This window comes from Balaenoptera musculus, chromosome 18 (assembly GCF_009873245.2).
Source record: "Balaenoptera musculus isolate JJ_BM4_2016_0621 chromosome 18, mBalMus1.pri.v3, whole genome shotgun sequence".
NCBI classification, from domain to species: Eukaryota; Metazoa; Chordata; class Mammalia; order Artiodactyla; family Balaenopteridae; genus Balaenoptera; species Balaenoptera musculus.
In genome coordinates this window covers 21,754,134-21,782,131 of record NC_045802.1, presented here as the reverse complement: position 1 = coordinate 21,782,131, position 27,998 = coordinate 21,754,134, and the positions used below count along the sequence as shown (strand labels likewise).

Here is a 27,998-nt window from a genome sequence, read left to right as displayed (position 1 = left end):
TGCGTCCGCCCACGAACTTGCGTTAACAAAAGATTTTTTTAAATGTGAGAGTACTAGTACTAGGGTAGTAGACTAAAGGAGTTTGTATAGAGAGGCATGAAATCAAATGCAACGAATCCTGGGTAGATCTCGAACTGGAAAAAAAAATGTGTGTGTGTGTGTGTGTGTGTGTGTGTGAGACCTTTAGGGACAACAAAGGAAATTTAAATATGGACAGTATATTGGATTTGACAGAAATGGTATTTAATTTCTTGCATGTTCTAATGCCGAGGTATTTTGGGGGTGAAGCAGTGTTGTTTGCAACTTTCCAATGGTTCGGGGTGAAAAAAACCTATACAGTGAGAGAGGACGCAAATACTGTGAAATGTTAGCATTTAATTTAGTGCAGGGTATACTGTTCAAGTCTTCAGTCGGTTTATAAATTTTCACACTAAAAAGCTGGGTTTTTAAAAAAAAAAAAGGAGTGCAAGTTTACTTCCTTCTGATTGCAGAGGTTCACGTGAACAAAAAGAATCAGCACCCTGAGAAGGCTCTTCCGTGGCTCTTAAATTTCTCTTTCACCGCGGAGTTGACCTCGAGGCCGTCGGAGGCGTCACCGAGTACGGGAAAGCTCCTACCCCCTCCACCGGCGAGACGGAGTCCCGCAGTCCCCTCCCTCTGCGGCCCCTCTCCGCCGGCTGCCGGGCGCGCGACCTGGGCGTGGCCTGTGCCGGGAGCGGCCAATGGGCGCCAAGGCTGCGGGCGGGGCCGCGCAGGGCGGGGCTGCGCGCGGGCCCCTGGGCCACCCCCGCCGCTCCCCAGCTTTTCCTCCAGTTCCCGTGCGGCCGCTGGAACCGGTTGCTGCTGGGCCAGGGGAGTAGGAGGTGCAGGGCCGCCGCCACCCGGTAAGTGTCTGACTTCAAGGCCGGGACCGCGCTGGCCGCTCCGCGCCTGCTCCGGGTCGCCCCTCCTCCGGCCCGCCCTCCATTGCCCCACGGCGCCCAGAACCACTGGGGCGGGACTCCCGGCCCCAACGCGGCGGCGCTGCCCCTCTGGTCGGCCGCGGTCCCGGAGAGCCCCAGCGCCGGCGGCCCTACCCAGGGGCCACCTCTGCTATCCGGTTTGTTTGCGGGGCCTGGTTCGGTGGGGCGCGAGGTTCCGGGGTGGGCCCCGCTCCTCGGACTGCAGCTGCCTGTGGCCCGGCGGGTTCTGCAGGAGTGCCGGTTCCTGGCCCTCATCACTCGGTGGCGTGGGGGGTGATTTCTCTTCCAGCGTCACCGAGATCAGGCGTGAGGCCCGTCCGGCATCTCGGCGTGTGTGCCCTTGCCGCCGAGGTGCGTTTCTCTTGACTCTGCATCCCTCACACCTGCGGTTCATTCAAGAGCGTGCAGCCCGGGCACCCGTGAGCTGCCTATTATGGGAAAAGGCTCTCTGTACTTTGAATTGCTCCTGGAACACACCAGGCTGGCTCATGTTGGCAAGGACCGGTCGAATTCATTTGCTCGGAAAGTTAATGCAGCTCTGGATTTTAGCGTAATTCTAGGTGTGAGTAATTTCGTGTAAAACAGTTGCAATGGCATTGTCCCTGCGCAGGAATAGCAAAACGTCTCCAACTGCCCTGCAAGAGTCTAGATTCGGCCTCCTCCTCTAGCGAGGAAAGTTGAAAGGCATGAATTCTGTTCTTGACTTTGCTGTTGCCAAGCTTTGTGACCATGGACTCAGTTAATTCACGTGAAATAAGATAAATTTCTAAGATTCCCTTCAAATCCCACGTGTCATTAGTCTGATAAGCTTATTTTTCGCCCCGTACCTTTAATAAGAATGAGAATTAGGAAAAAGCCATGAAAGGCAGCCCTGCGAGGAACAAAGATTTATGAGTGCACAGAAGTTTAGAGACTGGATTGGGGTTTAGGATTGGGACTGAAAAGAGAGCACAGTAAAAGTGAAAGAACTTAGCCAGAATTAATTATATAAAAGAAACTTGGAAAGCTTTCGGAAGTTCCAGCAGCAATTACTGTTTTTAATTCCCTCTCTTTGTAGCTGTGTAGATGAGGTAAGGAGAAAATAAATGCTGTTATAGAAAATGTCGAGAGGAATGTAACTTAGCATACATCTTAAGTGTAGGGAAAATCCTTTGTAGTTCTTAATTTGTATAGACATTTCTGCTCAGGAAACACTTTTTTTTGGTTGTTAAATAGATAAAAATTTTTGTACATCCCGCTCAGGAAAATCCTACCTGTATTTTGAATATGTCGATTTCCTACCCTCCCACCCACCGCTTTTTATTGTATTCTTATTATTTGCGCCAAGATTTTTAACAGCCTTTGGTAAATAGCGTTTGGCTTTGTAGTACATAGAGGAAGGATCCGCTTTCCCTCAGGGAGAGCTCAGTTTGAGTACTTCATAGCTGTGTGACTAGGCACAGTCACTTTCTCTCTCTCAGGCTGTCTCTCCTCAATTGTGAAATGAGATAATGATACCTATTTCTTAGGGTTGTGAAGGTTAAATAAAATCCTTCATGTGGAAGACATGTAGCGATGCCTGACGTGTCGGGTATTAATAATCACAGTATTGTGTTCACAGTGCAGCGCAGAGAAGTGGTCTCTGGGTTTTAGTTTGGCTAGAAGGTAGGGCCCCAAGAGGAGAACAAAGTGACAAATGATCAGTAGCCATTTCCCCTGCCGGATGCTGGAACTTTTGCAGGTTGTAAGCCCTTCCTTCCCTGAGTCTCAGGCTGAGCTACTGCTCAGACACTAGTGATCGCTAAGGGACACATCAATCTCCCTGACTGTGTTGGCCTGTTAGTCTTGACACTTGACTAGAGTTGGGATTTTTCCCAAAAATCGAGCTAGCAAGTTAAGGAATGTGTGTGAGGAGAACCCCTCAAAGAGAGATCAAAACAAAGAAATGGTTTAGTTTACTGAACAGAGATTTCAGCCCAAGGTAACTGAAGCCCTTCACCGCTTGCCGTGGCCAGTACAGCTTACTGGACATACGGTCTCCTCTTTCAGTATTAACCAGAACCTTTTCTTGTTTAGATGTTTGACCACTTACTGATACTCTCTGGTTGTTATTTAAACCAAATTATTCTTTATTTGACTCTGCAAACAGTAACCTGGGAAGGCACGGTAGTCTTAACTGCTCAGGAATCTAGTCGTAGCTTTGGGAAAGGAAAAGAGAAGAGCCCCAAAGTTAATTTACCCTCATCTTAGTTAACTTTTAGACATTGTAGTGAATAGACTGTACTTTCTTACAGTTTAACCAAGGATACTGGAGGGGGGACCATTGTTTGTGGAAGATAAGTTATTGTGGGGTAATATCTGAATAGGAACTAATGGGTGTGTGCTTCATCCCACGTGATTCAAAACCCTGGGAGGCAATTCCACAACAAGGTCGAGCTCTACTTGAGTAGTTGCATATGAGTTTAACCCAGAACCTCTGGGTTTTAATATTATAACTAACTAAAAATTTAATATCAAAACCAGCAGAAGAAAAAGTAGCCAAATCTCATTAAACTTAAACTGGCAAAAGTATTGGCAGGAAATCAGAAAGTTAATGGGTGAGATGGCATGAAGTCATATGACAATATAGTTTTTTTTTTTTTAATAAATTTATTTTTTGCTGCGTTGGGTCTTCGTTGCGGTGCGCGGGCTTCTCATTGCTTTGGCTTCTCTTGTTGCGGAGCGCGGGCTCTAGGCTCACGGGCTGAGTAGTTGTGGCTCGCGGGTTCTAGAGCGCAGGCTCAGTAGTTGTGGTGCACGGGCTTTGTTGCTCCGCGGCATGTGGGATCTTCCCGGACCAGGGCTCGAACCTGTGTCCCCTGCACAGGCAAGCGGATTCTTTTTTTACAATCTTTTTTTTTTTTTTTTTAATTTATTTATTTATTTATGGCTATGTTGGGTCTTCGTTTCTGTGCGAGGGCTTTCTCCAGTTGCGGCGAGCGGGGGCCACTCTTCATCGCCGTGCGCGGGCCTCTCACTATCGCGGCCTCTCTTGTTGCGGAGCACAGGCTCCAGACGCGCAGGCTCAGTAGTTGTGGCTCACGGGCCTAGTCGCTCCGCGGCATGTGGGATCTTCCCAGACCAGGGCGCGAACCCGTGTCCCCTGCATTGGAAGGCAGACTCTCAACCACTGCGCCACCAGGGAAGCCCGCAAGCGGATTCTTAACCACTGCACCACCAGGGACGCCTCCCGACGACATAGTTTTTTTAAAAATGTTTCTAATCAGGGCTTCCCTGGTGGCGCAGTGGTTGAGAGTCTGCCAGCTAGTGCAGGGGGCACGGGTTCGAGCCCTGGTCTGGGAAGATCCCACATGCCACGGAGCAGCTGGGCCCGTGAGCCACAACTACTGAGCCTGCGCGTCTGGAGCCTGTGCCCCGCAACGGGAGGGGCCGCGATAGTGAAAGGCCCGCGCACCGCGATGAAGAGCGGTCCCCGCACCGCGATGAAGAGTGGCCCCCACTTGCCTCAACTAGAGAAAGCCCTCGCATGAACCGAAGACCCAACACAGCCAAAAATAAAATAAAATAATAAATAAATAAATAAAATAGCTATAAAAAAGAAAAGTGCCTTTAAAAAAAAAATGTTTCTAATCAGAGATCAGAAGTTATAATCCCATTCCGAATAACGTTTTTGCTGACATTTTAGAGGATATCTTGTGTGTGTGTGTCTATTTTGTACATATACATTTATGTATACACTGTAAGGAAAAAAATCTCTACTAAATAAGATGAATGCAAAGAAGAACCGGCTATAATGTCATCACTACCTAATCAGCTACCTAATTTTAAGTGATACGTATTCCAAGGCCGTCATTTATTTGACTGATTGATGCTTGGGATTTCCCTCATTCAGTGGCTGGGGCCCTGTGTGTGTACTTTTAAGAAGCTCCTCAGCCAGGTTAGGAACTACTAATAAGGAGTCCTGTGTCCCACGCAGATGCTTGATGCATGTATAGTCGTATCACAGCCAAGAAAATAAGAATCATAGAGGCCAGGGGGAGGAGGAATGGAGAGGAACTGCTTAATGGTTTCCTTTTGGGGTGATGGAGTATTTTGGGGCTAGATAGAGATGGCGGTTGTACAAAATTGGAATGTACTAAGTGCCACTGAATTATTTGCTAAAATGGTTTATTTAGTTTTTCTTTGTTTGTTTTTGGCTGTACCGCGCGGCTTGTGGGATCTTAGTTCCTCGACCAGGGGACCAGGGATTGAACTCTGGCCCGGTGAGTGAAAGCTCCCAGTCCTAACCACTGGACCATCAGGGAATTCCCTGGTTTATTTTGTAGTACGTGAATTTCACCTCAGTAAAAAACTCTGGGAAAAAATACGAATACTATCTTTGTATACTGTGTATTGGAAAAATTAATTATAACTGTTCAGATTGACTACCTTCTGAATACATATTTTTCTCTTAAGACTTTTCTCTTAAAGCACATTTTCAGTTTCTAAGGTACATCTTATCAGTAGTACCTTTTCGAAGGTGCTTGGTAATATTTTCTCCTTAATTAAAATGCCATCACAACTTTTTGATCATGTACAGCCTCAGGTGGTAGCAGAAAGAACACTGAACTTGGGATCAAAGCATTTGGGGGTTGGAGGTCCACTTCTGCCCCATCAGACATGTGGCCTTGGACAAGTTGCCTTCCTGAAACTGGGTTTCCTTGTCTCTTTTTCTGTCCTATCCCAAACTTGTGGGGGGATCCACTGAAATCATTTATGTTGAACACTTTTGTAACGTCAAGTTACAGTGCTTCCAGACGCCACTGTTAACGTAGTTATTGTTTTGCTTTTTTTTTTTTTTTAAGAAATTCACGTTCTTTTACTTATTTATTTATTTATTTATTTATGACTGTGTTGAGTCTTCGTTTCTGTGCGAGGGCTTTCTCTAGTTGCGGCAAGTGGGGACCACTCTTAATCGCGGTGCGCGGGCCTCTCACCATCGCGGCCCCTCTTGTTGCGGAGCACAGGCTCCAGACGCGCAGGCTCAGTAGTTGTGGCCCACGGGCCCAGTTGCTCCGTGGTATGTGGGATCCTCCCAGACCAGGGCTCGAACCCGTGTCCCCTGCATTGGCAGGCAGATTCTCAACCACTGCGCCACCAGGGAAGCCCTATTGTTTTGCTTTTTAACTTGGACTCAGCAAAACCCAAGAATGGGTTGAGGACAGTAATGAATTATTGGATTTATTATTAATGTGTTTTATAGTCTGTAACTTATAGTGTTAATCGTTCCCTTAGTTTTGAATTTAGTAAGGCTAAGAATTAAGTACAGATATTAAACATTTTCAAGGCTAATAGTGAGATGAGTTTTGGGGAGCAGGACTTGTTCTTTGGTACTGAAATACATAAAACATGATGATTTTTTAAGTTCCATGCTCAGGGAGCCTTCTACCTTAGTCATCTGTAACCACTCCGAATTTGGTTAATGTCTGTAGATGAGGAACAGATATCTGTATGTCTGTTAGGGTCCTTTTTGAGTTCCTTTGTTTTCTCTTGGTGTAAGGAAGCCCCTTGGCCATCTTGTGAAGTGACGTTCTTGGCAGTAGTGACTTGTGGTAGGTCTCCTGGGAAATACAGACTTGGGAACACTCCCCAAACGTGCGAAGTAAAAACATTGGGCATATTGCTTGCCAGTGACTATAGTAAATTAGGATTTTATTTTAAACTGACAAGAATTAGAGTTGATAGTATATACAGTGAAGTGTGCTAATTTCCATGTGTCTCCTGTTAATTGGTGCAAGGCCAGATTTGCCGACTGAAATCGCATAAAACTGCAGAACACGTAATGAATGTGGGGGGCCTGGCTGTGGCAGGTGCGTGCATATATGTCACAGTGAGTGAGGACCTATACAAGGAAGGGAGGATGGAAGGCAACATTTGTGTCTTTTTTTTTTTTTTTTTTTAATAAAGATGACAGGTTTTTTTTTTTTTTTTTTTAAACTTTGGGTTTATTTATTTTATTATTTATGGCCGTGTTGGGTCTTAGTTTCTGTGCGAGGGCTTTCTCTAGTTGCGGCGAGCGGGGGCCACTCTTCATCGCGGTGCGCGGGCCTCTCACTATCGCGGCCTCTCTTGTTGGGAGCACAGGCTCCAGACGCGCAGGCTCAGTAGTTGTGGCTCACAGGCCTAGTCGCTCCGCGGCATGTGGGATCCTCCCAGACCAGGGCACGAACCCGTGTCCCCTGCATTAGCAAGCAGATTCTCAACCACTGCGCCACCAGGGAAGCCCTGTGTCTTTTTTTTTTTAATAGATCTTTATTGGAGTATAATTGCTTCACAATATTGTGTGAATATTGTGAATTTTTAATATTGTGAATTTGTTGTCCAGACAACATCTGGAGAATTACCATATGACCCAGCAATCCCACCACTGGGCATATACCCTGAGAAAACCATAATTCAAAAAGAGTCATGTACCACAATGTTCATTGCAGCACTATTTACAACAGCCAGGACATGGAAGCAACCTAAATGTCCATCGACAGATGAATGGATAAAGAAGATGTAGCACATATATACAATGGAATATTACTCAGCCATAAAAGGAAACAAAATTGTGTTATTTGTAGTGAGGGGGATGGACCTAGAGTCTGTCATACAGAGTGAAGTAAGTCAGAAAGAGAAAAACAAATACCATATGCTGACATATATATGGAATCTAAAAAAAAAAAAATGGTACTGATGACCTAGTTGCAGGGCAGGAATAAAGAGGTAGACATAGAGAATGGACTTGAGACATGGGGTGGGAGGGCGAAGCTGGGGCGAAGTGAGAGTAGCATCGACATATATACACTACGGAATGTAAAATAGTTGGCTGGTGGGAAGCAGCAGCATAGCACAGGGAGATCGGCTCGGTGCTTTGCGAGGACCTAGAGGGGTGGGATAGGGAGGGTGGGAGGGAGGCTCAAGAGGGAGGGATATGGGGACCTGTGTGTGCATATGGCTGATTGGCTTTGTTGTTTGCAGAGAGACCGGCGGCTCACTCCGTAAAAGCAACGAACTCCCCAAAAGGGTTTCAGCAAAGCACTTTTAAAAGCCAGGTGAGGGAGGGGTGTCGCAGGGTATGTGATTAGCTTGTGCACTGTTGTTGTTTGTTCCTATTACCATTTTCTTAATTGTTTTGGATTTGTTTTTGTGGGTCTTTTTCTTATGTTTCCCGCTTAGAGAAGTTTCTTTAGCATTTGTTGTAAAGCTGGTTTGGTGGTGCTGAATTCTCTTAGCTTTTGCTTGTCTGAAAAGCTTTTGACTTCTCTATTGAATCTGAATGAGATCCTTGATGGGTAGAGTAATCTTGGTTGTAGGTTTTTCTCTTTCATCACTTTAAGTATATCCTGCCACTCCCTTCTGACCTGCAGAGTTTCCTCTGAAAAATCAGCTGATAACCTTATGGGGATTCCTTTGTATGTTATTTTTTGTTTTTCCCTTGTTGCTTTTAATATTTTTTCTTTGAATTTAATTTTTGCTAGTTTGATTAATATGTGTCTTGGTGTGTTTTTCCTAGGGTTTATCCTGTATGGGACTCTCTGTGCTTCCTGGACTTGGGTGACTATTTCCTTTCCCATGTTAGGGAAGTTTTTGACTATAATCTCTTAAAGTATTTTCTCAGATCCTTTCTTTTTCTCTTCTTCTGGGACCCCTATATTCGAACGTTGGTGCGTTTAGTGTTGTCCTAGAGATCTCTGAGATTGTCTTCAGTTCTTTTCATCCTATTTTCTTTATTTTGCTCCTTGGCAGTTATTTCCACCGTTTTGTCTTCCAGCTCACTTATTCATTCTGCCTCAGTTATTCTGTTATTGATTCCTTCTAGTGTATTTTTCACTTCAGTTATTGTGTTGTTCATCTCTTGTTTGTTCTTTAGTTCTTCTAGATCTTTGTTAAACATCTCTTGTATTTTCTCATCCGTGCTTCCATTCTGTTTCCGAGATTCTGGATCATCTTTACTATCATTACTCTGAATTCTTTTTCAGGTAGATTGCCTGTTTCCTCTTCGTTTATTTGGTCTTGTAGGTTTTTACCTTGCTCCTTCATCTGTGATATATTTTTTTGCTGTCTCTCTCTCTTTTTTTTTCTTTTTAATGAGTGGGATTGTGTTCCTGTCTTACTGGTTGTTTGGCCTGAGGCTTCCAACACTAGGGTTTGTAGGCTATTGGGTAGAGCTGGGTCTTGGTGCTGAGATGAGGAACTCCGTGATACCTCACTCCGATGAATATTCCCTGGGGTTTGAGGTTCTCTGTTAGTCCAGTGGTTCAGACTTGGACCTCCCACCGCAGGAGCTTCGGCCCAACTCTGGGCTCGTGAACCAGGGTCCCGCAAGCCACCTAGGGTGGCAAAAAAAAAAAAAGTAAAAAATAAAATTAGGAAACTAACAGATATGTTAGGAAGAATATAAAAATAAAAATATAGACGAGTCAACAACCAGAAGGTGCATCTTTACCACAATAATAAATAAAGAGGAGGAGGGAAAAGAAAAAAAGCAAGTGTGGGGGAAGTCCTTGGCTGTGGAGGCGGGGCCTAAGCAAGGGTGAGGCTTGGGCGGTGGGCGGGACCAATGCTCAGGACCCACAGGGCTGGAAAAGGCCCTGGGGGCTGTGGGGAACAGAAGGGGCCTAGGCATGCCCCCCACCCCTGGTCTCAGAGGGCAGGGCACCTCACCTGGGAGCCCCGCAGGCTCCCCGGGCCCGAGTGGCCAGGGCAAGAGCCCTCCACTCCTCTCTCTTCTCCTGCATGGCTCCTTCCGCCTGCCGCTCCTGATCTCCCCAGCCTCCCTCCTATGCCCCCAGGACCCACGTGGCCTGGATGGGGTTTGGAGGGGGCGGTACCGGCCTGGGAGCTCAGCAGGCTCCCGGGGCCTGAGTGGGCGGGGCAGTCGCCCTCCACTCCTCTCCCGCCTGCCTCTCCTGATCTCCTGGCCTCAGGGGCACCGATCCTGTGTGGCCTCCACTCCTCCCCCCTCAGTCCCCCTACGTCCTGCTGGTTCACTTTGGGGTGCCTCCCGTCTCCTTGAGCGTCAGAATCTCCCACCAGCGGCCGGCAGGCGCCCTAGTTGTGGGGAGACACTAACTCTGAGTCTTCTCACACCGCCATCTTGACTCCACCTCCCCTGAGTGTCTTTTTTGTATTTAATTTCCGCAGTAGGCGTGAGTGAAGGTGTGGACTCTCCCCCTAATTGGTTGTATTGGCTGCTTCAGTTATGATGATGATGGAGAATTTAAAAACCTAGAGGTTAACAGCAACTTTCCTAAGAAGGAGGTGATGAGGCTCTGACCCCATAGTCTGCCTCGTTCCTTCATCCCAAGCCGCCTCACAGCTAGTAGCGTAACGTGAGTAAGAGAAGGGAGCTAACGTTTATAAACTAGAGGAACATTTTGGTCATTTTAAGTAATTATCATTTTAGCTTGGGACACTGGGTTGCAACATTTTTCTGCTTCTGTGTATCTGAAAGACTCCAGTACCTCCTGGGAGGGACTCACTAAGACAGTGGCAAGCAAATAGCAAATATTTATTAAGTGAAGAACAGATTTAAGATAACATGGACTGGGCTTCCCTGGTGGCGCAGTGGTTGAGAATCTGCCTGCCAATGCAGGGGACACGGGTTCAAGCCCTGGTCTGGGAAGATCCCACATGCCGCGGAGCAACTAGGCCCGTGAGCCACAACTACTGAGCCTGCGCGTCTGGAGCCTGTGCTCCACAACAAGAGAGGCCGCGATAGTGAGAGGCCCGCGCACCGCGATGAAGAGTGGCTCCCACTTGCCGCAACTAGAGAAAGCCCTTGCACAGAAACGAAGACCCAACACAGTCAAAAATAAATAAATAAATAAATAAATAAATAAATAAATAATTTAAGGAATTCCTTTAAAAAAAAAAAAAAAAGATAACATGGACTACCCAGAAAATCACCTCCATCGTACTACACTAATCACACGCATACCAAGGTGTCAGTATATCGGCTTATTTAAGGCCTGGGTGAGAATTAAGACAACTGATCAGGTGATTTGGGGTTTAGGAAATAGGGGTGCTTTGCTTTATAAGGTGAGGATCATCTTGGGAATTGTGCATGTGTGGGTGGGGACAGGGTTCAGGGGTAAGAAGCTGCCTGTGTGAGAAGTTACAGCACTGAAACACCTTACTTTTGTGTCCAGGAAAAACCCTGTTGGAGGCCATGCGTCTGTGAACAAAGGAGAAGGGACAGCGGTGAGCATGTCAGCCCTGAACTGGAAGCCCTTCGTGTACGGAGGCCTGGCCTCCATCACAGCGGAGTGCGGTAAGGAGCCCAGGGCGGAGGCCGGTCAGCTGCCTGCTGCGCGTGGTGAGGCTGAAACTTCTGGGTGTGATCGTTGGGTGTCATAAGGCTTATGGTGTGAACGTAGTTCAAGCACAGAATGTGAGATTATGAAACACTTAATCTCAGAATTCAAAATTTCTTTCTTCCTTTGGGATACTTTCAAGACAAAATAGTGACTTTGGCTGCTTATTAGCAGTTTAGGGTTCAAAGTTCAGTGGGGAGACAGTTGGACCTGTTGCTCAAACGGAAGTTTCATGAATCATTGTTGGATGCCGTCTGTCCCCGTTCTCCTTGTCCTTTTCCCCCTGCTTCATCGCTGTTAACACATTTGGCTTTAAAGGAGGGTTAGGGAGCCCCAAGGCCTTCCTGGGCCGGAGGCGAGTGACTGTCATCGTGCCATCATGTTCTCATCGGGCCTGTTGTTCTTGTCCTGCTGGTGACTTCCTCATCAGCTCGGTTCCAATCAGATCCTATTTGTTCCTTTGTTTATTCCCCGGATCATTCATTCAGCGCACGTTGATTGACGGGAATTCCCTGGCGTCAATGGTTAGGACTCTGCACTTTCACTGCCCGAGGGCCCGGGTTCAATCTGCTGGTTGGGGAACTAAGATCCCACAAGCTGTGTGGCGTGGCCAAAAACAAAACAAAACACATGTTGATTGAGATGCTGCCCGGTGCCAGGTGCTGGGCTGAGCCGCTGCTGTCCTGGGACAGAGGCTGCGCCTGAGGAGCCAGTGGGGACCGGGGCTGAGGGGTTGAGGCACGTTAACCACCGACCACTGGCTTCGGCTCCCCGTGTAGATTCACTGACACAGTGACTCAAGGTTACTGTGTATGGGTTTATATGTTTGGATGGACTATCTCTTAGGCACTACATTAAACATTTTTACCTACATTAACAGAGTCACTTTTAGGCTGTAACACACAGGTGAGAAACTCCTTTAGAAAACGCATTTATCTCCGTTCATGTTGAACCCCATATCAGCCTTCACATGTGTGAAAAATAGTAACTTACATTTTATTTTTATTTTATCATTATTATTATTTCCTGGCTGCACTGCGCGGCTTGCGGGATCTAAGTTCCCCCGACAAGGGGTTGAACCCGGGCCCCAGCAGTGAAAGTGCTGAGTTCTAACCACTGGACTGCCAGGGAGTTCCCAGTAACTTATATTTTAAGATGGATTTCCTGTTTGTGTAAATCATTCCATGTACCTACCTTTGACAGCACTGCAGCCTCCTCAAGTCCTAGGTAGAATAAGATGGGACATAAATAAAAATGTACAGAAAACACAGTTATGCATTTTTAGAAAGATTTAAAAAAATCTTTTGGTTCCTAATTTTTTTTTTTTTTTAATAGGAAGATTGCAAAGTATCTGCCATTTCTTAATTCTGTTTCTTAGTTTACATTATGGTCTGAATGTTTCCTCAGTAATGTATCCCTGTGTATCCTTTGTTTAGTGAAATTTCTTTCTATTAAGTGAAACATTTCCTTCTTAAAAATTTTAAGGTACTTTTCCAATTGATTTAACCAAGACACGGCTCCAGATTCAAGGCCAGAAGAACGATGCAAACTTTAAAGAAATCAGGTATCGAGGAATGTTGCATGCGTTAGTGAGGATAGGCAGAGAGGAAGGCCTGAAAGCACTGTATTCAGGGTAAGTAGACCTTCGTGTGTTTATATTTCACTGTTGAGCTTTCAAATGAACAGACTTCACAGAGAAAAAATACAAGTTTGGGGTGTATTCAAGAGCAAGTAGCAATGGTTGATTTTTTTTTTTCTTTCATTTTTCATTTCAACTTTATTTTCTATATATGTGTTTTAATGTAGCGAGTGTTGTGGTGAAACTATGTTTTCATTATATTCAAATACAGATAATAATACAAAAATTGCATTTGTTTTAATAGCCCTTTCCCTTGGTTATTCTGAATTACTGAGGTTTTTGCTATAATGAAAATGATATGATATTCTCCATAGGTAAGAGTTGCAGTGAACAGCTTTTCTTTAATCCAACATTTAACGACCAGTGTGCTGCAGGCACTGGTTAGGGAAGTGAGTAAGGCGGGGTCCTGCCTATGGCAGTCAGAGGCCCTGCAGGAAACAATTCGTTCGGGTGGTTTAAGTGAAGGGAGATTAATGAAAGGGCTCCTTAAGGGTTAAGGGAACGAATGAAGGATTTTGAGGTACCTAGAAACTAGCAAAGTGAGAAATTGTTACCAACCCTAGGACCAGAGGGACAAGGACGGGAATGATGTTAGCAGAGCCTACTAGGGCTGGAGCCTTGAAGGAGCCCACAGGAGTTGTTGAGAGATGCCTTGCTAGTGCCCAGGGAGAGGAAGAAATACCTCCACTTCTTCTCCCTCCCTCCCTCCCATCTTCTACTGGCTGAATCCGCCTGGAATCAGCTGGCAGGGGAGCCGGGTGGCGTCCTCCGTGGCGCCAGCCTCGGCACAGAGCAGCACAGAGAGGGGCGAGACTGGATCTGGGTGGACACATGGGAATCGGTAGCAGCCCCTGCCCTGAAGGAACTGTGGTTGCGTGGGGACTGCGGATGTGGAAACGGGATTACAGTGGCGTCTGCCAAGTACTGGACTCTGGTTGAGGCAGGGCATCAATCCCAGACTAAGAGGCCCTGGATCTGATCTTGAAGGACCAAGAGGAGTTCGCTGGGTGAAGTTAGAGGGGAACTCTGTTCATGCAGAGCCAGTGGTGTGTGCGGGAGAGCACGGCACATTCTAGAAACTGCAAGTGATTCAGCGTGGATTTAGCACTTGTGGGGTTAGTAGCAGGAGATGGAGTTGGAACTGTAATAAGGAGTCAGGACCTGCACGACCTCGGGTCATGCTAAGTCAGCATCTTGATTTGGGGCAGTACACCAGGTCCAGATCCCAAACTGATGTCTCACAGCCCTCCCACCCACGGGTCCCCAAAGGTTTTTGTCTTTCAGTTGAGCCAGTCTTCTAAATGCGAGAAGTTGAACATAAAAACCATTCGATCTTCTCAAGGAAGCTAACATCTGGGCCCACACTTGGTCACTTATGATAATAGTAACTGGTGTTAAGGATGCTTTCTCTGGTTTACCAAACCTCTGGCACTCACATAGTGTAGGTGTGCAGTTGGACCCAGCCCGCTTCACGCGCTCGTAGCATTTGCCCGGAACCTGTAAGTGTGTGAGTTTAGTGTACCTGTGGCAGACATAAGCCACTGAAGGGTTTTGAGTAGAGGGACTGACATGATCAGGTCTCCGTTGTAAAAAATTCCCGCCTGCCGCTGGGAGAAAGAGAGACAGTGACAGTGGAAGCAGGCTGACACATAGGAAGCAGAGACAAGCATCTGACCTGAGGAATTGTCTTGGGGACGGAGAGAAGGAAGGCAGGCTGCTTAGGGCAGAGGACCGACGTAGTGTACGACCTCACGCATGAGGCGTGGTGGGGAAGGAGGAGACGGGCTAGTGTCTCTCTCTGGTCTGGCCAGTGCGCAGATGGAGGTTCCATTCCTTGGTCTCGGACACAGAAGAGGAAGAGCGGATTGTTCGGAGAGGGAGGTTAATTAGTTGTGTGAGACACTTGTGCTCTGGTGGTAGGTGTAGGACATGTGAATTGAAAACTCTGGGAAGCAGCTGGAAATGCATCTTGGGATCAGTGTTGGAAACATGAATTTAGGAGTCATCACTCTTTGGACAGTTGAAGCCGTGCGAGTAGATGAGCTCATCTGGGGGGTGTGTGGAGCCATGAGAGAAGAGAGGAAGGACGGAATTCCTGGGCCCCTCAGAGGACAGAGGTAGGATGTGCAGAGAAAGAAGAGGAATTGGAGAGAGTGAAGTTATGGCAGCTCAGGGAGGAGACGGCTGCAAGCAGGACAAAGAGTGGACCATAGCAAATACTGGAAAGGCAAAGAGGCTTTATAAGCTGCTGATTGAAAAGCATCATTTAATTTAGCTACAGAGATGTCCCTTGGGCCCCTTTTGGTGAGGGGGCTATTGATGAAGAGGGTGGAAGGAAGCCGGATTGCAATCTGAGAAGGAGGTGGGAAGTGTGGCAGGAGAGCCTTCGAGTATGAATGCCACAGGGTGGTTTTGGGGTGGGGAGGGTCCCGGAGGAGGGAGAGGGAATAACTGGAACAGGGCCCCCAGCGAGGTGGGAGATGAGCTCCAGAGCAACCCTGGAGGATGCTTACAGAGGCCAGATTTTACCAGGTGCTTTGTCCTGGGAAAGGATAAGCCCTCCCATTATAATGTGAATGGGCAAATAGAACTCCGTGTTCGCATACGTTTTCATTGAGGATAAATATGAGGGGCTGAGCTATCACTTAGGGAACTAATAACTTGCACACATTTAACTGAACCCATACACACAGACACACACACACACACACACACACACACACACACACACTCTCTCTCTCTCTCTCTCTCTCTCTCTCTCTCTCTCTCTCTCTCACACACATATATACATATATTTTATTTTTTGCTCCACTGTGTGGCTTGTGGGAGCTTAGTTCCCCGACCAGGGATTGAACCTGGGCCCTTGGCATTGAAAGCGCCTAGTCCTAACCACTGGACTGCCAGGGAATTCCCAAGAACCCACCTTTTTAAAAAATTTTTTAAAACTTTTTTCTTAAAAGATTTTTAAATTAATTATTTATTTGTTTGTTTATTTATTTTTTAAATTTAATTTTTATTTATTTTTGGCTGTGTTGGGTCTTTGTTGCTGCGCACGGGCTTTCTCTAGTTGCAGTGAGCTGGGGGTACTCTTCATTGCGGTGCGCAGGCTTCTCATTGCGGTGGCTTCTCTTGTTGCGGAGCACGGGCTCTAGGCGTGCGGGCTTCAGTAGTTGTGGCACATGGGCTCAGTAGTTGTGGCTCGCGGGCTCTAGAGCGCAGGCTCAGTAATTGTGGTACACGGGCTTAGTTGCTCCGTGGCATGTGGGATCTTCCCGGACCAGGGCTGGAACCCGTGTCCCCTGCATTGGCAGGCGGATTCTTAACCACTGCGCCACCAGGGAAGTCCCTATTTATTATTTATTTTGCTTATTTTTGGCTGCGTCGGGTCTTAGTTGCGGCATGCGGGATCTTCGTTGAGGCATGCTGGATCTTTCGTTGTGGCGCACGGGCTTCTCTCTAGTTGTGGCACGCAGGCTCCAGGGCACGTGGGCTCTGTAGTTTGCGGCACACGGGCTCTGGTTGAGGCGCGAGAGCTCAGTAGTTGTGGCACTAGGGCTCTAGTTGAGGTGCGTGAGCTTAGTTGCTCCACAGCCTGTGGGATCTTAGTTCCCTGACCAGGGATCGAACCCACGTCCCCTGCATTGTAAGGCGGATTCTTTACTGCTGGACCACCAGGGAAGTCCTCCACCTATATTTTTGCTGGATTTTAAACTCTTAAGAAATCTGTCTTAGTGTAGTTTGATTGTGGAAGGCAGATACGTGATTGCGTCTCCTATGTGTGTCTTCTAGAGGATTTTAAGTGGTTTTTTAGAATTTTTTTGTCCCTTTGTCCGTTGGTTTGGCAGGATTGCTCCTGCGATGTTGCGCCAGGCTTCCTATGGCACCATCAAGATAGGCACCTACCAGAGCTTGAAGCGCTTATTTGTCGAGCGCCCGGAAGGTGAGTGGGGAGTTCTTTTTCCACTTGTGGACAGGAGGTGGGTTGTTTGTCTTTTTTATTCAAGTGGTTTGGGATCGATTTTGTTATTTGTGACTTTACTACTGTGGAGGAGAACTTTGGGTTGGGTGTAAAATCTAAATGAATTATACTTAAAGCAAGTCAGATACCAGCTGAATTTAGGGGGGGAACAGTTAGAAAGAGCAGCCTTACAAAGATCTTAATGAGTTGTCCTCGTTTCCACAATGTCCAGACTGGAGGGTATGTTGTTGTAGTTCTAGCCCACTTAAAATTCTCTACAATCATAGGAATTATCACCTATTTTTCAGGAAAGCAGTGACTACATTTTCTTAGTATTAAGAACTCTTGAGTTCTAATATTCTCTTGCGGGTTGATTCTTCGACTTTGCTTTAATCCATAGAAGTTTCTGTCTTTTTTACAAAGAGATGAGCACTAGTTACTGTTCTGTGAGAGCAGTGAGCAGGAGCAAAGATGTTTTAAAAGTGCTTCAGTAGATTTCTTTTTCTTTTCTTTTTTTAGAAGTTATATTGTATTCTGGGCAATATCGTATTCGAAAATTTACCTGCTTATTTGCTGTTTTTAAACAAATGCTTCAGAAAAAGTTTTGTTTTTTTTTTTTAACATCTTTATTGGAGTATAATTGCTTTACAATGGTGTGTTAGTTTCTGCTGTGTAACAAAGTGAACCAGCTATACGTATACATATGTTCCCATCACTCTTCCCTCTTGCTTCAGTATATTTCAAATTAAATATGTATGACGTGCTTTAAAATTTTATCTCCACCTTATCTCATAGGAGGGTATCTTTTATTCTCCTACCAGTTGGTGTACGACCTCATCTTAATTACAGTGGTCTGCACTTACACACAAAAGTGAATTATGGTTCACTTCCATGATAATTCATATGGTTACTCTTGCGTGATAATTCACATTCCTTTTTAGGTGTCAAGAAATTTTGCTAAGCAAAATCCCTTCAGCCAGCAAAATCCCTAATCCTTTGAAAATTACTTGATTCATTAAGCATGTATTTCTTTAGTTTCTTAAATGAACAAGGGATGTGTAAGTGAATTAACACCTGTACATGAATTACTCATATGAAGAGCCCTGTACGTATGAAGAGTCAAATAATATGTCTTTGTTTGCAGATGAAACCCTTCTGATAAACGTGGTCTGTGGAATTCTCTCTGGAGTCATATCCTCAACCATTGCTAATCCAACTGATGTTTTGAAAGTAAGCAGTGCTACCTGTGTCTTATAGGCACACTCTGCATTTTCTTATTGTAGTCAACATTCAGATTATGAAAATCTGTGAGTATAACATGTACTCTGTATGTGTGAGTCTTTACAATTTTAGTGCCATGAAGACTCAGAAACATACACTAGGTGGATTTCCCACTGATACAGAGAAGCTCACAAGTAGGGCCCATTTTTGGAGACTTTGGTGATTTTGGAGGTTTTGGTGATTAACCAGAAAAAAGAAAATTAGGCTTAGATGCATTTGAATTTCATTTTTCATTGAAAATCTCCCTTGTTTTTATTGGTTCATTAAAATAGATGGGCTGTTGGGAATTCCCCATTGGTCCAGTGGTTGGGACTTGGCGCTTTCACTGCTGAGGGTGCGGGTTCAGTCCCTGGTCGGGGAACTAAGATCTCAAAAGCCGCACGACGCAGCCAAAAAATGAAAAATAAAATAGGTGGACTGCAAGTTTTACAGCAGTCTAGGCAGCTTGTTGATGACAGTTTCTGAAGGCGTTACGTTTTCCATTAATTTGATTTCAGGAAATAGTAATGAAAATATTTACATAGCTACAATTAGACATAATGCATTAGATGACCTTATCAACAATACCAGGGATACGGCCTCCTTAAATCCTTTTTGTAATAAGGCAAGGGACTAACGAATTAAAGAAAATCAAAATTAGGTGTGAGTTATTGGTCAAACCCTCTCAAGTTATTCCTTTCCTTCCCTCATTCTTTTTCTTTCCCCCATTATTTAAGCAGCATTCACTGTGCTTCTACCTTGCACCAGTTGGTGTACTCTATGCTTAGAATCCAAAAATGAGTCAGGCAAGGACCCCACCTTCAGCTTTCAATCTAATAGGAGATTCCAACAACATCAGAATTGCATGCAGCAGGGTGTTGGGTGCACTACAGTTACACACGGTGTGAATAGAAGTACCAGGCCCTTTTGCCCTAAGTTTACCCTGTGCTGGGGTAAAATTGCTAGAGAAAAATATCCACATTCCTATTAACCTCTTAAATGTATATCAGGGCTATGGAAAGGCAGTTCCTGCATTTTGTTTTGTTTTCTCATGTTAGCCTGGCAATAACAGTTCCCTTTAGAATTAGAGGGTAATGCAAGTGCTCCCTAAACCAAAATACGGTACCAGTTTTTAGTGAGAAGTCCCTTTTTATTCTTAAAAATGCAGAGAGCCTACATCAAGCATTATTTTTATGTCGGGATATTGGTCATGTGAATTCCATGGCGGTTTGTAAAGTTCACTTGTAAGTTCCCGTGTAACAGAGTGTGACTGACATCACATGGCCATCCTTTGGCCAGCACATCTGCATACCTTGGGGTTTGGCTGGTTGGAAATAATAGGGCTTGGAGTAACTAATTTAAGAAATGTGCTTGCCCATGCTTGGTGCTCCCAGGTACACTGGATACTCATTAATTATGTTAAATCTTTAGAATTAACCATGATCTTCTCTCTTTCCTACTTAGTAACTAGAGGGAGATATGCCATTTTCTTTCCTTTTTTTTTTTTTAATATTTTATTTATTTATTTATTTATTTATGGCTGTGTTGGGTCTTCGTTTCTGTGCGAGGGGCTCCCTCCAGTTGCGGCAAGTGGGGGCCACTCTTCATCGCGGTGCGCGGGCCTCTCACTATCGCGGCCTCTCTTGTTGCGGAGCACAGGCTCCAGACGCGCAGGCTCAGTAATTGTGGCTCACGGGCCCAGTCGCTCCGTGGCATGTGGGATCTTCCCAGACCAGGGCTCGAACCCGTGTCCCCTGCATTGGCAGGCAGACTCTCAACCACTGCGCCACCAGGGAAGCCCTTTCTTTCCTTTTCAAAAGACTATTTAAAAAAAATTTCTTTTTCACACTTAATGAGCTACTGCATGCAAGACTGGACTCTACTAGATTCTTTTTGTTGATTCTTAAGCGCCAAAGAACCAATCCTGATAAATTTAAACTAACATTGTAGTAATATTTATATTACAGTATTTTTCTTTTAATGGTTACTAAACAACAGGTTGAATAATTTTTTTTTTTTTTTAAGTCTGCATTTGGGGAGAAACATGCTAGTTTCTTTCTCACGTTAGTCTTTAATTTCTAGATTCGGATGCAAGCACAAAACAACACCCTTCAAGGAGGAATGATAGGCAACTTCATTCACATTTACCAGCAAGAGGGAACAAGAGGACTTTGGAAGGTAAGCTTGAAAAACAGACCCAACTGACTTAGTTCTTGCCCTTTTTTAAAAAATTTATTTTTCCTATTTTTCCTATTTTATTTAATCCAAATGGTATAATGGAGTAAAGGAAGAAGGATGACATCTGCCCTTGAAGAGATCTTCTTCCTTAATTTCCTTAATCTGTAAAATGAAAACATGTCATGATTTTACATAAGGAGTATGTCGTGATTTTAAAGTACCTTTTGAATAATTCATATATAAGAAATTCTGTGAGGATTGAATACTTTTTTTGTTTGCTTTTTTTCCCCCTAAGTTCTTATGGAGAAGGGGTTATAGTTACATTGGATTTTTTGATCTGTATGGTTTCATGGCTCTTAAGTGAAGACTGTTAGGCAAGTGCTGGTATGGAATGCTATTTCCTAGTATTCTAGGGACTGTCATCTCATAGATTAGATCCTAAAGGTCATCCAGTCTGATCCTCTCCATACATACAAGGAAACCAGAGGCTCTGAGAGGTGAGTCGTTCTGATCAAGGTCGTACAGTTAGTGCCAGAATCAGAATTAGACTTTGGGGCTTCTGACTTCTTACCGTCTGGATTTTTCTACTCTTTCACTCTGCATTTCTACCTACCAGCAGGAAAACGTAAAAATTGGCCATAGTTTGTAGGAGAGAGATATCTGACTTGTTATTATTGATGTTTTTACCCAGGGCGTGTCCCTTACTGCTCAGAGGGCCGCTATTGTTGTTGGTGTGGAGCTGCCGGTCTACGACCTCACCAAGAAACATCTGATTCTCTCGGGCTTGATGGGAGACACTGTGTATACCCATTTCCTGTATGTTTATGGATTTTAAAAAAATTAATATTTTAGGTATGCATGAGCTTAGGGTAGAAATTTGCTGCAAATTTATAGACATTTTAAAGAAAGTTTATTATAAAAGTATTATATTCTCACATTTGAAAAATTATGATATGGAAGTAAACCAGGAAAAAGTATGTCCTTACCCCTTTACATAGGTAGCTATTGTTAACTGTTTGATATGTACCTTCAGGTGTTTTCTGTGCATATGCAAATGTCTAGAAAAGTATATTACATGTGCTTTATTATACAGCTATGATCATGCTTGGCATTCTCTTGCTTGCTTTTTATTTTTATATTTTTTTATTTTTCTGCTTTATTGAGGTATAATTGGCAAGCAGAATTGTAAGCTACTTAAAGTACACAATATGGTTAGATACACATATGCATTATGAAATGATTACCCTCATCGAGTTAATTAACACATCCATCATTTTATGTCTGTGTGAAAACATTTAAATTCTATTCTCGTAGCAAATTTAAATTCTATATAATGCTGTGTTGTCAACCATAATCACCATGTTATACATTAGATCCTCAGACCTTATTCATCTCATAACTGAAATTTTTGTACGCTCTTACCAACTTCTTCCCAACCCCAAGCTCTGGCAGCCACTTTCTGACTCTCTGTTTCTATGACATTCGGAAGTTTTGGAGACTGTTCTGATTCTTACGTGCTAATGACGTCTACTGGGTAGAGACCAGCGAGCTGCCAAACATCTTACAATGCACAGGACAGACGTCCACAACAAAGAATTATCTGACCCAAAATGTTAGTAGTGATGAGGTTGTGAAACCCTACTCTGACTTAGTTGATACCAGGGCTGGTCTATGGTAGTCTTGTGACTGAAGGTTTAGTAGAACCCAGGGCCCTGGTGGGCATCACATTACAGTGAGGAAATCTTTTTCTCTGATCTCTAAGAGCAATATAGTTAGGAGATGGCTAAAATTGCTCTGATGCCTATCTGTAGGTGAATAGATAGATAAAATAGATCATCCTTGGAGGATGTTCCTTCCTGTTTCTATGATTCGTTGAATTCCAGAACCTCCAAGGTATTCTTAGCCGAGGCTGGAATTTATAAGCCAGTATAAACAATGCTGGTGTTTAAGAAGTCTGTGCAGCTCTTTAGATGAGGGCCTCATTCTCATATATTCCATCTTGTTAGCTGTTACTTTAACCTAGTTTGGGAGGGGAGGCTGTTTCCTGCCCTTGATAGTAGGGGCTGCAGCTCAGGGTTATGAAACTTTTTATTTTTCAAATGGGTCTCTTCTTTATAGCTCAAGCTTCACCTGTGGGCTGGCGGGGGCCCTGGCCTCAAACCCTGTCGATGTGGTGAGGACGCGTATGATGAATCAGAGAGTCCTTCAAGATGGCAGATGCCCTGGCTACACAGGTTCTCTGGATTGCTTGTTACAGGTGAGCGGGGATGTCCGTCTGTACGCTGTTGTGAATGCCTTTTGCGGCTCATTGGCTTCCATGTTGCCCTCTGAAGAGTTTCTTTTCCTGATTTAAAAACACAAGGGTTTAGAGCCTGACGAACCTGTGATTCTGTCATTTGTAACCGTGTGACTTCGGTCAAGGTACAGACTCTGTACACCTCGGTTTCCTCACAAGTGAAATGGGACAATAAATAATAGCACCTACATCACAGGATTATTATAAAAATCACTGAGATCATATCTACAAAATAGTTAGCACAGTGCCTGGAATAACGTTATGTAGAAACATCATATACATTTATAATAATAAGTATAGACATAATAATAAAACCTTGTTAGTATAATAATAAGGGACACTCTGGGGAAATAAGCACATTTATTTAAGTTAGTCTTCAGCATTCTAGTCGATTGCTTCAATCCGTGAAACAGCCCCCCAAATATATATTTGTATTTATATTTATTATATTTATATTTATTTAACCAAAGGAGTATCTAAATTTTGAGGGCTAATATAACTAAGATGAGTGATGCTCTAAAACCTTGAGATGGTACAGAGTTTTTTCCACACAGGGGCTAACTTTTATAAATACAAAATCTAAATGAATGTTTAGAAATGAAAGTTCATTTTTCTTATATCTCTGCTCTGCTGTGAAGGGTGAGAAAATAGTCATATTTTCTGTGATTATAGTAGAACTGTGTCTCCTTCCAGAATACATCACCTTCCTGTTGAGTCAAACTGGAATGAACATCCTTCATTCAGACATCTCTCAAAGGAACACATGAATCTTACCTTATTTCTCAGTTTAAATAATTGGGCCTACTGTTCCTGAGTAGATGAAAGTTTGTGACTGTCTCCCCTACTGGATCGCCAGCAGCCAAAGATGAGGGACCACTTTTATGGTTGCTGTTTACCGGCATGATGCTGGCACATCCCTAGACTTCAAATATTGCTTGAATGAAGCAAAGATACTTAATGTTATCTATCCAACAACATGAAATAGTGGTACTCTGAATTATGTCTTTACTGCCATTGCCTCCTTTTTTTATTTCTGACCTGCTCTAAGCCCACATGGCAAGGAGGCAGAAGACTCTAGTTGGAATTAAATCTCATTTCTTATTCATCCAACTGCTGTTTGCTTTGGGTGTGGGATAGTTTGGTACAGAGCCTTAGTCTTCACCTATGCAGAAACCTTTAAAGAACGGAAAGAGGCAGAGGGCAATGATTTCTTAGATAGTCCTTCCAAACAGAATTTTGCTTTTAAGAAAAATATTATCAGTTCAGTCTGGCTACTAATTCTTAATGCATATTTGACATAATTGGAAAGTTGGACGTTAACTTTTTTTCCCCCCTCCCTTATAACAGACATGGAAGAATGAAGGGTTTTTTGCTCTATATAAAGGGTTTTGGCCAAATTGGTTGAGACTTGGTCCTTGGAATATTATTGTATCCTTTTATGTTGCAGTAGATCTGAAAAAAGATATAGCTGAAGAATGTTGTTTATATAAACTGTCATGTTATTAATTATAATTTAGAAGTAGGTTCTTAATTCTGTTAAGTTCCTCTGATTCAAGAAATAACTATTCAGTTTCTTTTTCAGGAGGTATAAAGGCTCTGCTAGGCACTGTGAAACTTGGTTTAATGGTGGTGGTATTGAAAGGCAATGGTATCAATAAAAACTTTTCTTTAGACTCTGCTCTAGGAGCTGAGAGTGTTTATGATTTCAGAGAGAGGGAGAGACAAGGATTTATTTATTTGTTTATTTTTTCAATCCCTAGCCACCCTTGGGAAGGATGAGGTTTGGCAGCCGTGTTCTAGAATGCTTATTTCAGAGAGTGCCTAAGGATAGACAGGAATTAGCTCCAGAATTATTTGGGTGATTAGCACTTTTCCCTTTATGCCAAAGTGGGAGGCAGGAAGGAAGAGACAGTTTATTAGAAATGAAAGGACAGAGTTATAAAGCAGGGGATGTCAGTTTGCACCATCCTTGTTTATCTGCGCCTCCCTCCCAGGCAAGCTTGCCTACCGGCAGCCCTGGAGGAGAGCTCCCTGGGCTTGCTCTCTTTCTCTTTCTCACAGAATTTACTGTTCTGTAAAGTCTTCCCAAACGTCAGAAAAGCTAGCAGTGTGGATGTAATCTTAGAAGCTTTTGGAGCTGATGCAGGGGATTTATGTGTCTCATTTGTGGTCTGTCTCTTCCAAGCTGACCTTGGGAAGGTTAATGGAAAGATCTCTTGGGGTGGTTGAGGATGGAGCCCCTCACGTTTAATCATGTCCACGGCATGTGGTCTGCCCAGAAATATTTGTTAGGACGTGTGCTATTTGTGGGTCTGTTTTGATGCGTTAGGGTTAAGATGGCATAAAATGTCAGCCTTAACTAATACCTGCAGTTCTTTGTGACATATGAGCAGTTGAAGAAATTAGATTTGTGACAAGTCAAGACTGCATGAGACATCCCGCTGAAAATGCTCATGTCTGAAATCGCGAAGCTTCCTGTCTTTCCCACTGCTTCTCACTGCTTGGCCCGCCACAGATTCTGAGGTGTGAGCAACAGTTCTGAAGACTGGGTTAGCTCGGATTGCTGTGTCCTGGCATCGGACGCTCTGCACCAAATGTTTAATGGCATAGACTGTAACATCCAAACACTAGTCCTTACCATTCAAGTGCCCTTCGACATCAAAGATAACATGAAATGCATGTTTCTTGCTAAAGAAAACTTGCATGAAGATCAGGAACTGTGGACTGATTCCCTCAGGGGAGAATAACTCCTGATGCATCTCAGCTCGTAGCTGAGACTCCCAGACTGTTCGAAAGAAGCTCTTCAGAACCATGGAATGAATAGAGCCTCCAAGAGGGTGTTATTGTTCCTGAACTTCTGGGGGGGCTTTGGCTTCGTGTCTGCTGAAGAAATTCACACATGGAGACCTGGTATACCCCAGGTATAAACAGTGCAGGATATAGATCCCTGGAATATTGCACTGCTTTCTAATTTCCAATTTTGGCAGGATCTTTCACTTATAATAAGTGATTTTTAAGCCTTTGACCACTCGACCTTTGTGAGGAATTGTTACAAAGCATTAATATCTAAACTCATGATGGTGTGATAGGTTGGCTTGGAAGGTGGCAAAGTCTGTGCTGGTGGGAGGTGTTTTTAAGCTACTTGGGTTCTGTCTTAAGTAATGTTTGTAATTTGCTCTGTGATTTTAGCAAAGTTTCTGTTTCCCAATCTGTAAAATGGGGATAATAACATCTGTTGATATTGAGGGTCAGGTGAAGAAGATAGTAGCTGTTACTACTTGACTTGTAGGATTAGTGTGTTTATATCATGCTGTCATACAGCCATCATCCCAGAATAAATGGTCCGTGTGTATGGAAGAGAGTCATTTTATCATGGGCTTCTGAGTGAGATCCTTTGTTAAAAGCCTTGTGAAAGAAAGAGGTTAAGGTTTTATTACGTTTTCCGTAGCAAAATGTTGCAAGTGAATCAAAGAGTTGATTTTTCCAGATTTCCCGGGTTTTACTTTAGTTCTGGTCACATTTGTCAAAATACTTCCTGTCTTGGACTTCCTAATCAGTTTGGAATGAAAATACTTGCTTGAAATTCGAAAGGTGATTTTTTTGTGTGTGTGCCTATTTATCTGGAGTCTGATAAGAGGTATATAATGTCTTCCTTCTTTTCTTCTGAAGACAGGATATCATTCTTCTCTTTCATCTTCATCTTATTCTTTTCAAAATAAGAAGTGATTCTGAGAGCCCCACGACCTTTACCCTTCTAGAAGACAGCCCCAGGAAAGGGACGATATTGAATATTTACTTGGGTACCTTCGGTTCTACTCTTTGAGAGTAACATTAAATACATGCTCACTGTGGCCTCCAGGACACACACCTCTGCAGTATATGCAGGTTCCCAGTGGGTCCAGCCCCTGGGCTGCTTCCTCCCTTGAAGCAGAATGGAAGGCACGCATGTTTTTCTTGGGGATTGGGCAGTTTTGCTCCCAGTCACCTTGACCTTGCCTTCTTTGAAAAAGATTTTGTGAAGCAGAATTTTAGTTCCAAAAGTAAGAGCTAAGTCAAGAAAGGAGGAGGTCGGAAGGGCAGGTAGGTGTTGATTGCTTCAAGGCTCAGATGGAAGCCCGGTTCTCCCTGACCAGTTCTGGACATGACTCTGGAGAGCTGAGCCCGTTCAGGCCTCGCGCCTCGTACTGAACCATATCTTCAGAGAGCAGATTATTTTTCTTCTTACTAAAACATTCCATTGATACGGTAAGGGCTTTCTATAGAAAGCCTTTTTCACCTTTGAGTTCCTTGAGTTTAAAGGATGACTTTTTATGAGCCACTCTTTTTTTCTTTTTTTTAATGTAGAAAACATGTTAAGTGTACATATAATTCCTAAAACAGTAGAAGCAAGTTCATTTTGAAGACCATGTAAAGATTGAATGTCATGCAATATTCATTATATCAATTTATTCAAAAATGTACATGTTCATACCAGGATGAAAGGAAAGCCAAACCTCACTGTAAAAGGTAAGTGTGTTTTTTTAAAAAATAAATTTATTAATTTTATTTATTTAGTTTTGGCTGTGTTGAGTCTTCGTGGCTGTGTGTGGGCTTTCTCTAGTTGTGGTGAGCGGGGCCTACTGTTCATTGCGGTGCTCAGGCTTCTCATTGCGGTGGCTTCTCTTGTTGCAGAGCACGGGCTCTAGGTGCGAGGGCTTCAGTAGTTGTGGCACGCGGGCTCAGTAGTTGTGGCACGCGGGCTCTAGAGCTCAGGCCTCAGTAGTTGTGGCGCACGGGCTTAGTTGCTCCGCGGCATGTGGGATCTTCCCGGACCAGGGCTCGAACCCGTGTCCCCTGCATTGGCAGGTGGATTCTTAACCACTGCACCACCAGGGAAGCCCGGTAAGCATTATTTAAGACGAAAATACAGTATTTCTTCAGTGCAGATTCATTAAATACCTTATACAGCAGTCTTAACTTGTTTTGATTTTTTTTCTGCTTCTTGAAAGAGTAATGCAGTTGTTGAAGCTTCTAACCAAGAAGGAAACTTGAAGAACTGGGAGACTTGGTTCCCTTGTTTCCAGGGCCGTGACTACAAGTCCTCCATCCCCTTGGGTATTGCTAAATGTGGCAAAGGGATTTTTAGCTTTGAAAACCAAAATGACGAAAGTGGATTTTTTTGTTTTCTTGTGGATTTGTGTAATCATAGATGCTAAGTGTTGGCTGATTGTTATATAAAAAATGGCTTCTTTTCTCCGTATTTATTCATGTGCTAGAAATAGTGTATATTATATAAAGACTATAAAAGTTTTCATAAGCCTTTATATTTTGAGCTCTTTATTTAAACATTGTTGGAATATGTGGCATAAACCTGGTTTCAGTATTTAATAAACTGGAGTAACATATA

General features: G+C 43.9%; 1 protein-coding gene across 5 annotated transcripts; it reads left to right on the top strand.

Moving 5' to 3' along the window:
• Nucleotides 1–747: 747 nt before the first annotated feature.
• SLC25A30 (solute carrier family 25 member 30) lies at nt 748–27,998 on the top strand. Of its 5 annotated transcripts, none has more exons than XM_036831505.1 (10): nt 748–884; nt 11,117–11,238; nt 12,767–12,914; nt 16,766–16,860; nt 18,023–18,108; nt 20,221–20,316; nt 21,008–21,132; nt 22,435–22,573; nt 23,960–24,040; nt 24,985–26,195. In XM_036831505.1, exons 2-10 carry the CDS (start codon nt 11,175–11,177, stop codon nt 25,024–25,026), a joined length of 876 nt encoding a protein of 291 aa, XP_036687400.1. In that variant the 5' UTR covers nt 748–884; nt 11,117–11,174; the 3' UTR covers nt 25,027–26,195. The 5 variants fall into 5 exon arrangements, 4 of the variants coding, with proteins under 4 accessions (XP_036687400.1, XP_036687401.1, XP_036687399.1 ...); XR_005017192.1 differs by lacking the exons at nt 23,960–24,040; nt 24,985–26,195 and adding exons at nt 26,957–27,118; nt 27,601–27,998 and having other exon boundaries at nt 793–884; XM_036831506.1 differs by lacking the exon at nt 748–884 and adding an exon at nt 946–1,099.

What these genes read in the sequence shown, in the direction of transcription:
- SLC25A30 (XM_036831505.1), top strand. Translation starts at nt 11,175, where the DNA reads ATGTCAGCCCTGAACTGGAAGCCCTTCGTGTACGGAGGCCTGGCCTCC. An exon ending in GAACAAGAGGACTTTGGAAG is followed by an intron (nt 20,317 to 21,007) that starts GTAAGCTTGAAA and finishes GTTTTTACCCAG; the next exon opens with GGCGTGTCCCTTACTGCTCA. An exon ending in CTCTGGATTGCTTGTTACAG is followed by an intron (nt 22,574 to 23,959) that starts GTGAGCGGGGAT and finishes CCCTTATAACAG; the next exon opens with ACATGGAAGAATGAAGGGTT.